The sequence below is a fragment of the Mustelus asterias genome, unplaced genomic scaffold (genome assembly GCF_964213995.1).
Source record: "Mustelus asterias unplaced genomic scaffold, sMusAst1.hap1.1 HAP1_SCAFFOLD_4632, whole genome shotgun sequence".
Lineage (NCBI taxonomy): Eukaryota > Metazoa > Chordata > Chondrichthyes > Carcharhiniformes > Triakidae > Mustelus > Mustelus asterias.
The window spans coordinates 584-14,538 of record NW_027594575.1 but is presented as its reverse complement, the minus strand read 5'-3'; the positions used below and the strand labels follow the sequence as shown (position 1 = coordinate 14,538).

Below are 13,955 nucleotides of genomic sequence, written 5' to 3'. Positions count from 1 at the left end.
ACACTGTCTCCATCAGAGACCTGGCGCCCGCAGGGGACGTAGCAACTCCTGTCGCTCCTATTCCCCCAGTCACAGATCCACTACTCCTCATTACTTCCCCAGACATGGCGCGGTCAGCACCGGGACCAGTGCATAACACTTTTACCCCCATGTACAGCTTGCCTGAGACTCGGAGATCGGCGCCACCATCATCACCACCACCAGCACCACCAATCGTTCCAGGATCCCCTGCACCATCGCCTCATCAGGGCCGGCCGGCCCGGGAGTCTTTGAGGGGACAGCCAGATGTTGCTTTGAGAGAGCCACCGCAAGCACCTGCTCCGGTTTCGCAACCGGTGTTGAGACGATCGCAGCGTCGGTGTGGTCCTCCAGACCGTCTGGACTTGTGAATCCTGTTATTTATTATTTTTTTTTGTCATTATCTGTTCTCATCCACCCCGCCACCTTTGGTTCCTAAAGGAGGGGTGAATGTGGTGAACCATCGTTGGTTCACCACTGGGGTTGTTATTATGTTACTGTTGGGCTAGGGTGTTGTTGTTATGGGGGTTGTACTATGTTGTTGGGTTAGGGTGTTTCCCTGTTCTAAGTGCTGTCTTGGCACACTCCAGTGGGGCCCCGCCTCCGGTGGCAGGGTATAAGACCCCCTGCTCCGGCAGGACCCCTTCAGTCTGAACGGTTGTATTAGTGTTAGCAGTTTCGTTGTTATCTGATTAAAGCCTTCAGTTATAAAGCCTTGTTTCCGGGTGCTCATTGAGGTGCATCACTCTGTGTCTCTCTCTCTCTGTCTCTCTCTCACTCTCTCTCTCTCTCTCTCTGCCTCTCTCACTCTCACTGTTTCTCTTTCTCCTCCAGTTCCCAGTCAGCCAGTTGACCTGCGTCTGGATCTGCCAAAGAACACGGAGGTTATGGCCTCTTGGAGGAGCCCCAAATGGCCCAATGGCATCATAACAGGATACGTGGTGCAGTACCAGCACAGTAAGTACCTGAGTGTCCACTCGCTTCGCCCTGTATCTAACCCCGTGCTGTACCTGTCCTGGGAGTGTTTGATGGGGACAGTGTAGAGGGAGCTTTACTCTGTATCTAACCCCGTGCTGTACCTGTCCTGGGAGTGTTTGATGGGGACAGTGTAGAGGGAGCTTTACTCTGTATCTAACCCCGTGCTGTACCTGTCCTGGGAGTGTTTGATGGGGACAGTGTAGAGGGAGCTTTACTCTGTATCTAACCCCGTGCTGTACCTGTCCTGGGAGTGTTTGATGGGGGACAGTGTAGAGGGAGCTTTACTCTGTATCTAACCCCGTGCTGTACCTGTCCTGGGAGTGTTTGATGGGGGACAGTGTAGAGGGAGCTTTACTCTGTATCTAACCCCGTGCTGTACCTGTCCTGGGAGTGTTTGATGGGGACAGTGTAGAGGGTGCTTTACTCTGTATCTAACCCTGTGCTGTACCTGTCCTGGGAGTGTTTGATGGGGACAGTGTAGAGGGAGCTTTACTCTGTATCTAACCCCGTGCTGTACCTGTCCTGGGAGTGTTTGATGGGGGACAGTGTAGAGGGAGCTTTACTCTGTATCTAACCCCGTGCTGTACCTGTCCTGGGAGTGTTTGATGGGGACAGTGTAGAGGGTGCTTTACTCTGTATCTAACCCCGTGCTGTACCTGTCCTGGGAGTGTTTGATGGGGACAGTGTAGAGGGAGCTTTACACTGTATCTAACCCCGTGCTGTACCTGTCCTGGGAGTGTTTGATGGGGGACAGTGTAGAGGGAGCTTTACTCTGTATCTAACCCCATGCTGTACCTGTCCTGGGAGTGTTTGATGGGGACAGTGTAGAGGGAGCTTTAGTCTGTATCTAACCCCGTGCTGTACCTGTCCTGGGAGTGTTTGATGGGGGACAGTGTAGAGGGAGATTTACTCTGTATCTAACCCCGCGCTGTACCTGTCCTGGGAGTGTTTGATGGGGGACAGTGCAGAGGGAGCTTTACTCTGTATCTAACCCCGTGCTGTACCTGTCCTGGGAGTGTTTGATGGGGGACAGTGTAGAGGGAGCTTTACTCTGTATCTAACCCCGTGCTGTCCCTGTCCTGGGAGTGTTTGATGGGGGACAGTGCAGAGGGAGCTTTACTCTGTATCTAACCCTGTGCTGTACCTGTCCTGAGAGTGTTTGATGGGGACAGTGTAGAGGGAGCTTTACTCTGTATCTAACCCTGTGCTGTACCTGTCCTGGGAGTGTTTGATGGGGACAGTGTAGAGGGAGCTTTACTCTGTATCTAACCCCGTGCTGTACCTGTCCTGGGAGTGTTTGATAGGGGACAGTGTAGAGAGAGCTTTACTCTGTATCTAACCCCGTGCTGTGCCTGTCCTGGGAGTGTTTGATGGGGACAGTGTAGAGGGGGCCTTACTCTGTATCGAACCCCGTGCTGTACCTGTCCTGGGAGTGTTTGATAGGGGACAGTGTAGAGGGAGCTTTACTCTGTATCTAACCCCGTGCTGTACCTGTCCTGGGAGTGTTTGATAGGGGACAGTGTAGAGAGAGCTTTACTCTGTATCTAACCCCGTGCTGTACCTGTCCTGGGAGTGTTTGATGGGGGACAGTGTAGACGGAACTTTACTCTGTATCTAACCCCGTGCTGTACCTGCCCTGGGAGTGTTTGATGGGGACAGTGTAGAGGGAGCTTTACTCTGTATCTAACCCCGTGCTGTACCTGTCCTGGGAGTGTTTGATGGGGGACAGTGTAGAGGGAGATTTACTCTGTATCTAACCCCGTGCTGTACCTGTCCTGGGAGTGTTTGATGGGGGACAGTGTAGACGGAACTTTACTCTGTATCTAACCCCGTGCTGTACCTGCCCTGGGAGTGTTTGATGGGGACAGTGTAGAGGGAGATGTACTCTGTATCTAACCCCGTGCTGTACCTGTCCTGGGAGTGTTTGATGGGGACAGTGTAGAGGGAGATTTACTCTGTATCTAACCCCGTGCTGTACCTGTCCTGGGAGTGTTTGATGGGGACAGTGTAGAGGGAGATTTACTCTGTATCTAACCCCGTGCTCCACTGACCTGGGTTTTGTTGATATAAATTATGTTTTATAAGCCTCCAACAGTTCCTTTGATGTCTGATTGTCTAAACGATGTGATCACTCCCACTGTGGAATAGCTGTTGCTATGAGCTCCCCTGTAACACTTGACGGAACAAGTCAGTAGCGGGGAAAGGGGCAGGGGCAGAGGGAGGTTTACTGGGATTGGTTCCAGAGGTTGAGGGTGTTGTGGGAAAAATCCACTGGTAGTCAGACTTCGAGATTCAGAAAGTACGATTTATTAAACGGAGCTCCGGGAGATAAGGCACAAATTCGTAGAACACCTTTTCTCACTAGAATGTCGGGAGCGGTTCATTTCTATACCCTTTACACAATGGGTAAACCGGTGATTCGAACATTATCACATCGTTTAAGCAAGTACAAGCAGGTATAGACATTTAACATTTTATGAATGGGTACATTTCCTCATGTCTGTATCTATCAATGGTTAGTTTAGTCTCATTCAGGTGTTAATTGGTTTCCTCGCATTCATATTTTCCCGCTTCCTAAGGTTAATCTAAGCTCTTTGTTTCGGGTTTTCCTTATCTTAAAAGATGTCTTGACACTTGGCTTGGCTTCCTGAGGTGTTTGTTTGCTATGAGTCACGGTCTGTGATTTGGAAATGGCTTGTCTGTTAGGTTTTGATTTAAAGTGATTTCTGAACAGCGGGAGCCTGTGTCTGCTTTTTGGCTTCTTTCCCAGTTAACCCTTTATGTGCCAGGCAGCCATTTTAGAGTGTGCTTTCTTGTATTTTCATTTTAAAGTGTGCTCCCTTGTATTTTTCCCTTTACAAGGGGACTTCAGTTCCTGTTGGAGGGAGAGAGAGAGAGACTGGGAGAGGCTGCGATCGTTCTCCTCGGAGCGGGGAAGGTTAAGGGGGAGATTGAATCAAGGCAGTCACTATCGCGAGGGGGTCTCGATCGAGTGAATGAGGAGAAAGTGTTTCCCAGCGGCAGGAGGGTGGGGAACCAGAGAGCGAGGGAGGGGGAGACACAGAGTGAAGAGAACCGGTAAATGAACCAGAGGCAGGGGGAGAGATGGGGAGAATTTTACTGACACGGCGAGTTGTTGTGATCTGGAAGGCGCTGCCTGAGAGGGCGGTGGGAGCAGATTCACCCTCAGAAAGGGGGAGAAAATACTGGAGGGGGGAAAATTCACAGTGGGTTAGCACTGCTGCCTCACAGCGCCAGGGACCTGGGTTCGATTCCCGGCTTGGGTCACTGTCTGTGTGGAGTCTGCACGTTCTCCCCGTGTCTGCGTGCGTTTCCTCCGGGTGCTCCGGTTTCCTCCCACACTTTAAAGATGTGCAGGTTGTGGGATAGCTTGATCTTGGTTTCAGATAAAGCTCGGCACAACATCGTGGGCCGAAGGGCCTGTTCTGTGCTGTACTGTTCTATGTACTGTTCTATGTTCTAGGTTGGGTGGATTGGCCGTGCTAAATTGTCCCTGAGTGTCCTGAGATGTGCAGGTTAGGGGGATCTTTGTCAGAGAGTCAGTGCAGACCCAACAGGCTGAATGGCCTTTGCTGCACTGGAGGGATTCTGTAATTCTTTGGGGGAGAGTTCGGTGGGGGGGTGGGGGAGAGATCGGGGGCGGGGAGAGATCGGCGGGGGGGGGAGAGATCGGGGTGGGGAGAGATCGGGGTGGGGAGAGATCGGCGGGGGGGGGGGAAGAGATCGGCAGGGGGGAGAGATTCGGGTGGGAGAGATCGACGTGAGGAGAGATCGGGGGAGGAGAGAGAACAGGGTGTGGAAAGATTGGGGATGGAGACTTGCGGGGGGGGGAGAGATCTGGGGAGGAGAGAGATCAGGGTGGGGAGAGAGATCGGGGTGGGGAGAGATTGGGGGGTTCGGGTGGGGGGAGAGAACAGGGTGGGGAGAGATTGGGGGGGTTCAGGTGGGGGAGAGAACGGGGTGGGGAGAGATTGGGGCGGGGGGAGTTCGGCGGGGGGAGAGATTGGGGGAGGAGAGAGATCGGGGGGGGGAGTTCGGGGGGGAGGGGGAGAGTGGGATTAATTGGGCAGATCTTTGACAGAGCTGGCATTGGGCTGAATGGCCTCCTGTGACACTGTGTGTGCTGTGTTTCTATGCGGACAGTTAACGGGACAGAAGGTGGCCCCCTGAGAGAGCTGAACATCACATCACCCCTCACAACGGCCTTCACCGTACACAGTCTCCTGCCTCACTCCGTCTACAGGTTCTTCGTGGCGGCCATGACATCGGCAGGTCGAGGCTGGCCTGACAGCGAAGAGATATTCACCAGCCGCGAGGGAGGTGAGTGAGTGGAGGCATCGCGGGGGAGGAGACACTCGAGGGAAAGTATCCCCTTCAGATTGGAGTGTCACCTCCCCGGGAAACCACAGCAGCAATAACTCACATTGACATCACGACTGACCCTGAGATATATCCCCACGCTTCACACAGTCCTGAGAGAGAGAGAGAGACAGAGAGACAGAGAGAGAGAGAGAGAGACAGAGAGAGAGACAGAGAGAGAGAGACAGAGAGAGAGAGACAGAGAGAGAGAGACAGAGAGAGAGAGAGACAGAGAGAGAGAGAGAGAGACAGAGAGAGAGAGAGACAGAGAGAGAGAGAGAGAGAGAGAGAGACAGAGAGAGAGACAGAGACAGAGAGACAGAGACAGAGAGACAGAGAGAGACAGAGACAGAGAGAGACAGAGAGAGAGAGAGAGACAGAGAGAGAGAGAGAGAGAGAGAGAGAGACAGAGAGAGAGAGAGAGAGAGAGAGACAGAGAGAGAGAGAGACAGAGATAGAGAGAGAGAGAGACAGAGACAGAGAGAGAGAGGGACAGAGACAGAGAGAGACAGAGAGAGAGAGAGAGAGAGACAGACAGAGAGTGTCCAGAGAGATAGGGAGGAGGTGTCGGGGCTGGAGGAGGTCACAGTGATAGGGAGGGCATGTAGGGGCTGGAGGAGGTTACAGAGATAGGGAGGGGTGTAGGGAGGGACGGCTGGAGTGCAAGACTCAGTGCTGAGGGAACGCCGCGCAGCGGGAGGGTCAGTGCTGAGGGAGTGCCGCACTGTGGGAGGGCCGGTGCTGAGGGAGCGCCCCACTGTGGGAGGGTCAGTGCTGAGGGAGCGCCGCACTGTGGGAGGGTCAGTGCTGAGGGAGCACCGCACTGTGGGAGGGTCAGTGCTGAGGGAGCGCCGCACTGCGGGAGGGTCAGTGCTGAGGGAGCGCCGCACTGTGGGAGGGTCAGTGCTGAGGGAGCGCCGCACTGTGGGAGGGTCAGTGCTGAGGGAGCGCCGCACTGTGGGAGGGTCAGTGCTGAGGGAGCGCCGCACTGTGGGAGGGTCAGTGCTGAGGGAGCACCTCACTGTGGGAGGGTCAGTGCTGAGGGAGCGCCGCACTGTGGGAGGGTCAGTGCTGAGGGAGCGCCGCACTGTGGGAGGGTCAGTGCTGAGGGAGCGCCACACTGTGGGAGGGTCAGTGCTGAGGGAGCGCCGCACTGTGGGAGGGTCAGTGCTGAGGGAGACCCGCACTGTGGGAGGGTCAGTGCTGAGGGAGCGCCGCACTGTGGGAGGGTCAGTGCTGAGGGAGGGCCGCACTGTGGGAGGGTCAGTGCTGAGGGAGCGCCGCACTGTGGGAGGGTCAGTGCTGAGGGAGCGCCGCACTGTGGGAGGGTCAGTGCTGAGGGAGCGCCGCACTGTGGGAGGGTCAGTGCTGAGGGAGTGCCGCACTGTGGGAGGGTCCGTGCTGAGGGAGCGCCGCACTGTGGGAGGGTCAGTGCTGAGGGAGCGCCGCACTGTGGGAGGGTCAGTGCTGAGGGAGCGCCGCACTGTGGGAGGGTCAGTGCTGAGGGAGCGCCGCACTGTGGGACATTTGTTGTGGTTTTTCTTGCTTTACAACCATAAAGACGCTTGTGAATCTGTTCACTGAGAGTAAATATAATTTGCAGCATCTGGAGGAAGGGGGGGGGTGCTCCGGTTCAGTTTTACCCCGGGTGCTGCTGACACAGACTCAGGAGGTTACGAGTACGGAGCAGCAGAAGCTGAAACCAGCGGCACAGTAATGGTTAAATCACCCCCTGGGTGAGTGAGGGCGAGAATCTGCGGCCAGACATCCTCCCACAGAGTGCTTTCGTGGTTCTCCCTCTCCGATACTGCCCTTGGGGTGAAGCATTAACTCTCTGTCCTGTGTGTGTCTCCAGAGCCCAGCGTTGTGAAGAATATCAGCTACTCGGCGGGGGACACGAATGCCAACATCAGCTGGATCAGCCTGGAGGGTCACAGGGTCACAGAGCTGCTTGTTCAATACGCCAAGAAAGATGGTGAGTGTGCCAACACCACACACACACTCGCTCACACACTCGCACACACTCGCACACACACTCGTGCACACACTCGCGCACACACTCGCGCACACACTCGCACACACTCGCGCACACACGCACATACTCGCGCACACACTCGCACACACTCGCGCACAAACTCGCGCACACACTCGCGCACACACTCGCACACACTCGCGCACACACTCGCGCACGCATCCACACACACACTCGCGCACACACTCGTGCACACACTCGCGCACACACTCGCGCACACACTCGCGCACAAACCCGCGCACACACTCACACAGACGCACCCACTCACATGTCACACTTACCCTCTCTCACACACACACATGCATTTACACACACGCGCACTCACTCACTCACACGTGCACTCATACATACAACACATATACACACTCGCACACGCAAAGACGCATGCGCACACGCACGCTCGCACACGCACTCACGGATGCGCTCACACACGCATGCACCCGTGCACGGTGGGAGGGTCAGTATTGCTGCTGTTTCGGGGGTGCTGATAGGCAGTGTGTGTGTGCGCTCTGTCTCTAGGCGGTGGCGATTGGATCGAGACAAAACCTGTCAACTCCAGTCAGAATTTCTTCATGCTGCCGGGTCTGCAGCCGGGAACCCCGTATCGCATCAAACTGTGGCAGCTGGGACGCTTCAAGAACGTCACCGTCTGGGACAAGGAAGTGGAGACAATCGGACCAGGTACAGCACGGGGTGAGATACAGAGTAAAGCTCCCTCTACACTGTCCCCATCAAACGCTCCCAGGACAGGTACAGCACAGGGTTAGATACAGAGTAAAGCTCCCTCTACACTGTCCCCATCAAACACTCCCAGGACAGGTACAGCACGGGGTTAGATACAGAGTAAAGTTCCCTCTACACTGTCCCCATCAAACACTCCCAGGACAGGTACAGCACGGGGTTAGATACAGAGTAAAGTTCCCTCTACACTGTCCTCATCAAACACTCCCAGGACAGGCACAGCACGGGGTTAGATGCAGAGTAAAGCTCCCTCTACACTGCCCCCGTCAAACACTCCCAGGACAGGTACAGCCCGGGGTTAGATACAGAGTAAAGCTCCCTCTACACTGTCCCCCATCAAACACACCCAGGACAGGTACAGCACGGGGTTAGATACAGAGTAAAGCTCCCTCTAAACTGTTCCCCCATCAAACACTCCCAGGACAGGGACAGGTACATTATCTCAAAGGGATTGGAGTATAAGAACAGAGAAGTCTTGCTAAAACTATACAAGGCACTGGTTAGACTCCCCCCGGAATACTGGGAACAGTTTGGATCCCTTTATCTAAGGAAGGATATCCCGGCATTGGAGGCAGTCCAGAGAAGGTTCACTTGGTCGATCCCGGGTAGGGAGGGATTTTCTCATGAGGAGAGGTTGAGTAGGTTGGGCCTGAACTCATTGGAGTTTAGAAGAATGAGGGGCGACCTTATTGAGACATATCGGATTCTCAGGGGGGGATTGACAGGATGGATGCTGAGAGGGTGTTTCCCCTTGTGGGAGAGTCTGGGACCAGGGTGAATAATCTCAGAGTGAGGGGGGTCACCCATTGGAGACAGAGATGGGGAGGAATTTCTTCTCTGGGAGGGGAGTGAGTGTGTGGAATTCTTTCCCGCAGAGGCCTGTGGAGGCCGGGTTGTCCAGTATGTTCAAGGCTGAGACAGACAGATTTTTCATCAGGAAGGGAATCGAGGGTTACGGGGATAAGGCGGGAAAGTGGAGTTGAGGATTATCACATCAATGAATGGGTGCAGCAGACGCGATGGGCCGAATGGCCTCCTTCTGTTCCTCCGTGTTCTGCTCTTTGAGCTTGCTGTGTGTCAGCGCTCCCTGATATCCCCCCCGTGTGTCTCAGGGTCAGATACTGTTGGACAGACAGCTGTGAGGCACGATTCCAGATGTTTCTCTGCGCTGTGAGCTGCGGTGAGAATGGAGGTTGCTGGGTGGCCGGGGAGAGATCAGGAGGAATCCAGAACGGGAATCTGATTAGTTCTCCCACTCCGGAGTATTCCACACCCAGAATCTGACAGGATCTTCCTCTGACATCCCCCCACACTGACTCCGAAATGGGACCTGGGTAAACTGTGGTCACATCCAGGGAATTCTATCCCTACTGGACAGGAACATGGATACATCCAGGGAATTCTGCCCCTACTGGACAGGAACATGGATACATCCAGGGAATTCTATCCCTACTGGACAGGAACATGGATACATCCAGGGAATTCTGCCCCTATTGGACAGGAACATGGATACATCCAGGGAATTCTGCCCCTATTGGACAGGAACATGGATACATCCAGGGAATTCTGCCCCTATTGGACAGGAACATGGATACATCCAGGGAATTCTGCCCCTATTGGACAGGAACATGGATACATCCAGGGAATTCTGCCCCTATTGGACAGGAACATGGATACATCCAGGGAATTCTATCCCGACTGGACAGGAACATGGATACATCCAGGGAATTCTGCCCCTATTGGACAGGAACATGGATACATCCAGGGAATTCTGCCCCTACTGGACAGGAACATGGATACATCCAGGGAATTCTGCCCCTACTGGACAGGAACATGGATACATCCAGGGAATTCTGCCCCTACTGGACAGGAACATGGATACATCCAGGGAATTCTGCCCCTATTGGACAGGAACATGGATACATCCAGGGAATTCTGCCCCTACTGGACAGGAACATGGATACATCCAGGGAATTCTGCCCCTACTGGACAGGAACATGGATACATCCAGGGAATTCTGCCCCTACTGGACAGGAACATGGATACATCCAGGGAATTCTGCCCCTATTGGACAGGAACATGGATACATCCAGGGAATTCTGCCCCTACTGGACAGGAACATGGATACATCCAGGGAATTCTGCCCCTATTGGACAGGAACATGGATACATCCAGGGAATTCTGCCCCTATTGGACTGGAAGAGGGTCACATCCAAGGAATTCTGTGCCTGCTGGACAGGCGAATAATGTTATCCAGTGAATTCCATGATCGGATAGGGAGACAGATGGTATTCAAGGAACAGAAGGAATATTAAATACGCCCCAATGAGGGTGAACGTGATTGAGTTTTTCGAGGAAGTGACGAAGATGATTGATGAGGGTTGGGCAGTGGATGTTGTCTACATGGACTTCAGTAGGGCCTTTGACAAGGTCCCTCATGGCAGACTGGTGCAGAAGGTGAAGTCGCATGGGATCAGAGATGAGCTGACAAGGTGGGTACAAAACTGGCCCGGTCAAAGAACAGTAAGAGTTTTAACAACACCAGGTTAAAGTCCAGCAGGTTTATTTGGTAGCAAATGCCATTAGCTTTCGGAGCACTGCTCCTTCGTCAGATGGAGTGGAAATCTGCTCTCAAACAGAGCATACAGAGACACAAAATCAAGTTGCAGAATACTGATTAGAATGCAAATCTCGACAGCCAACCAGCTCTTAAAGATACAGACAATGTGAGTCACCACACAGGGCCTTCAACCAATGCTATACACCAGATACATCGATGACAGGTTCTTCCTTTGGACTCATGGTGAACAATCACTGAAACAACTCTATGATGACATCAACAAGTTCCATCCCACCATCAGGCTCACCATGGACTGCTCTCCGGAATCGGTTGCATTCTGGAACACACGCATCTCCATTAAGGACGGTCGCCTCAGCACCTCACTGTACCGCAAGCCCACGGATAACCTCACGATGCTCCACTTCTCCAGCTTCCACCCTAAACACGTTAAAGAAGCCATCCCCTACGGACAAGCCCTCCGAATACACAGGATCTGCTCGGATGAGGAGGATCGCAACAGACATCTCCAGACGCTGAAAGATGCCCTCATAAAAACAGGATATGGCGCTTGACTCATCGATCAACAGTTCCAACGTGCCACAGCGAAAAACCGCACCGACCTCCTCAGAAGACAAACACGGGACACGGTGGACAGAGTACCCTTCGTCGTCCAGTACTTCCCCGGAGCGGAGAAGCTACGGCATCTCCTCCGGAGCCTTCAACATGTCATCGATGAAGACGAACATCTCGCCAAGGCCATCTCCACACCCCCACTTCTTGCCTTCAAACAACCGCACAACCTCAAACAGACCATTGTCCGCAGGAAACTACCCAGCCTTCAGGAGAACAGTGACCACGACACCACACAACCCTGCCACAGCAACCTCTGCAAGACGTGCCGGATCATCGACACGGATGCCATCATCTCACGTGAGAACACCATCCACCAGGTACATGGTACCTACTCTTGCAACTCGGCCAACGTTGTCTCCCTGATACGCTGCAGGAAAGGGTGTCCCGAGGCATGGTACATTGGGGAAACCATGCAGACGCTACGACAACGGATGAATGAACACCGCTCGACAATCACCAGGCAAGACTGTTCTCTTCCTGTGGGGGAACACTTCAGCGGTCACGGGCATTCGGCCTCTGATATTCGGGTAAGCGTTCTCCAAGGCGGCCTTCACGACACACGACAGCGCAGAGTCGCTGAGCAGAAACTGATAGCCAAGTTCCGCACACATGAGGACGGCCTAAACCGGGATCTTGGGTTCATGTCACACTATCAGTAACCCCCACAGCTTGCCTCCTGGTCTTGCAGAATCTCACTGGCTGTCCTGTCTGGAGACAAATACACATCTCTTTAACCTGTGCTTAATGCTCCCTCCACTCACATTGTCTGTATCTTTAAGACCTGGTTGGCTGTAGAGATTCGCATTCTAATCAGTATTCTGTAACTTGAATTTTGTGTCTCTGTGCCCTGTTTGAGAGCAGATTTCCACTCCATCTGACGAAGGAGCAGCGCTCCGAAAGCTAATGGCATTTGCTACCAAATAAACTTGTTGGACTTTAACCTGGTGTTGTTAAAATTCTTACTGTGTTTGCCCCAGTCCAACGCCGGCATCTCCACATCATGGCTACCATCGACACCGGTCAAAGAAGACAGAGGGTAGCAGTGGAAGGGTGCGTTTCTGAATGGATGGCTGTGACAAGTGGTGTTCCTCAGGGATTCAGTGCTGGGACCTTTGCTGTTTGTAATATAAATGATTTGGAGGAAAATGTAACTGGTTTGATTAGTAAGTTTGCGGATGATACAAAGGTTGGTGGATTTGCGGATAGCGATGAGGACCGTCAGAGGATACAGCAGGATATAGATCAGTTGGAGACTTGGGCGGAGAGATGGCAGAAGGAGTTTAATCCGGACAAATGTGAGGTAATGCATTTTGGAAGGTCTAATGCAGATAGGAAATATACAGTAAATGGCAGAACCCTTCAGAGTATTGACAGGCAAAGGGATCTGGATGTACAGGTACACAGGTCACTGAAAGTGGCAATGCAGGTGGAGAAGGTAGTCAAGAATGGCATACGGCATGCTTGCCTTCATCGGCCAGGGCATTGAGTTTAAAAATTGGCAAGTCATGCTGTAGCTTTATAGAACCTTTGTTCGGCCGCACTTGGAATATAGTGTTCCAATTCTGGTCACCACACTACCAGAAGGATGTGGAGGCTTTGGAGAGGGTACAGAAAAGATTTACCAGGATGTTGCCTGGTATGGAGGGCATTAGCTATGAGGAGAGGTTGGAGAAACTTGGTTTGTTCTCACTGGAATGACGGAGGTTGAGGGGAGACCTGGTAGAAGTCTACAAGATTATGAGGGGCATGGACAGAGTGGATAGTCAGAAGCTTTTTCCCAGGGTGGAAGAGTCAATTACTAGGGGGGCATAGGTTTAAGGTGCGAGGGGCAAGGTTTAAAGGAGATGTACGAGGCAGATTTTTTACACAGAGAGTGGTGGGTGGAGTGAGGGACGCTGGAGATGACTCTGAAGGGATTTTCACCGGCCAGATTAATGGACATGACTGCTTCCTGAGTGTTTGTCTGTGTGGGCCTTCGCGCTGGGTCAGGATGACATTCTGAATGTGGTTCCTTTCTTCCCGGTTGCCCCTTTGCTGCCACGGACAAGCCTTCACAGAGATCAACAATGGCATTGCCACCCAGGGCTGGTTCATCGGATTAATCAGTGCCATCGTCCTCCTCATCCTCATCCTCCTCATTGTCTGCTTCATCAAGAGGAACAAAGGAGGCAAGTACTCAGGTAGGAAGCTGGACGGGGACCCCAGAGGCCCCCACTGCCCCCCCGCTCCTCTATCCGGGCTCCCACTGCCCCCCGCTCCTCCGTCCGGGCTCCCACTGCCCCCCCCGCTCCTCTATCCGGGCTCCCACTGCCCCCCCGCTCCTCTATCCGTGCTCCCACTGCCCCCCCCGCTCCTCCGTCCGGGCTCCTACTGCCCTCCCGCTCCTCCATCCGTGCCCCCACTGCCTTCCCGCTCCTCTATCCATGCTCCCCACTGCCCCCCCCCCCCCCGCTCCTCCGTCCGGGCTCCTACTGCCCTCCCGCTCCTCCATCCGTGCCCCCACTGCCTTCCCGCTCCTCTATCCATGCTCCCACTGCCCCCCCGCTCCTCCGTCCGGGCTCCTACTGCCCTCCCGCTCCTCAGTCCAGGCTCCCACTGCCCCCCCCGCTCCTC

At 53.8% G+C, this 13,955-nt stretch overlaps 1 protein-coding gene across 1 annotated transcript; it reads left to right on the top strand.

The window, feature by feature from the left end:
• Window positions 1–852: 852 nt before the first annotated feature.
• Window positions 853–13,522, top strand: LOC144491173 (neural cell adhesion molecule L1-like; the record flags this gene model as incomplete). The annotated part of the gene is made up of 5 exons (XM_078208852.1): window positions 853–975; window positions 5,161–5,337; window positions 7,232–7,351; window positions 7,928–8,089; window positions 13,391–13,522. Coding segments are annotated over 5 exons (714 nt in total), but the record flags the coding sequence as incomplete, so codon positions are not given.
• Between the last annotated feature and the right edge of the window lie 433 nt (window positions 13,523–13,955).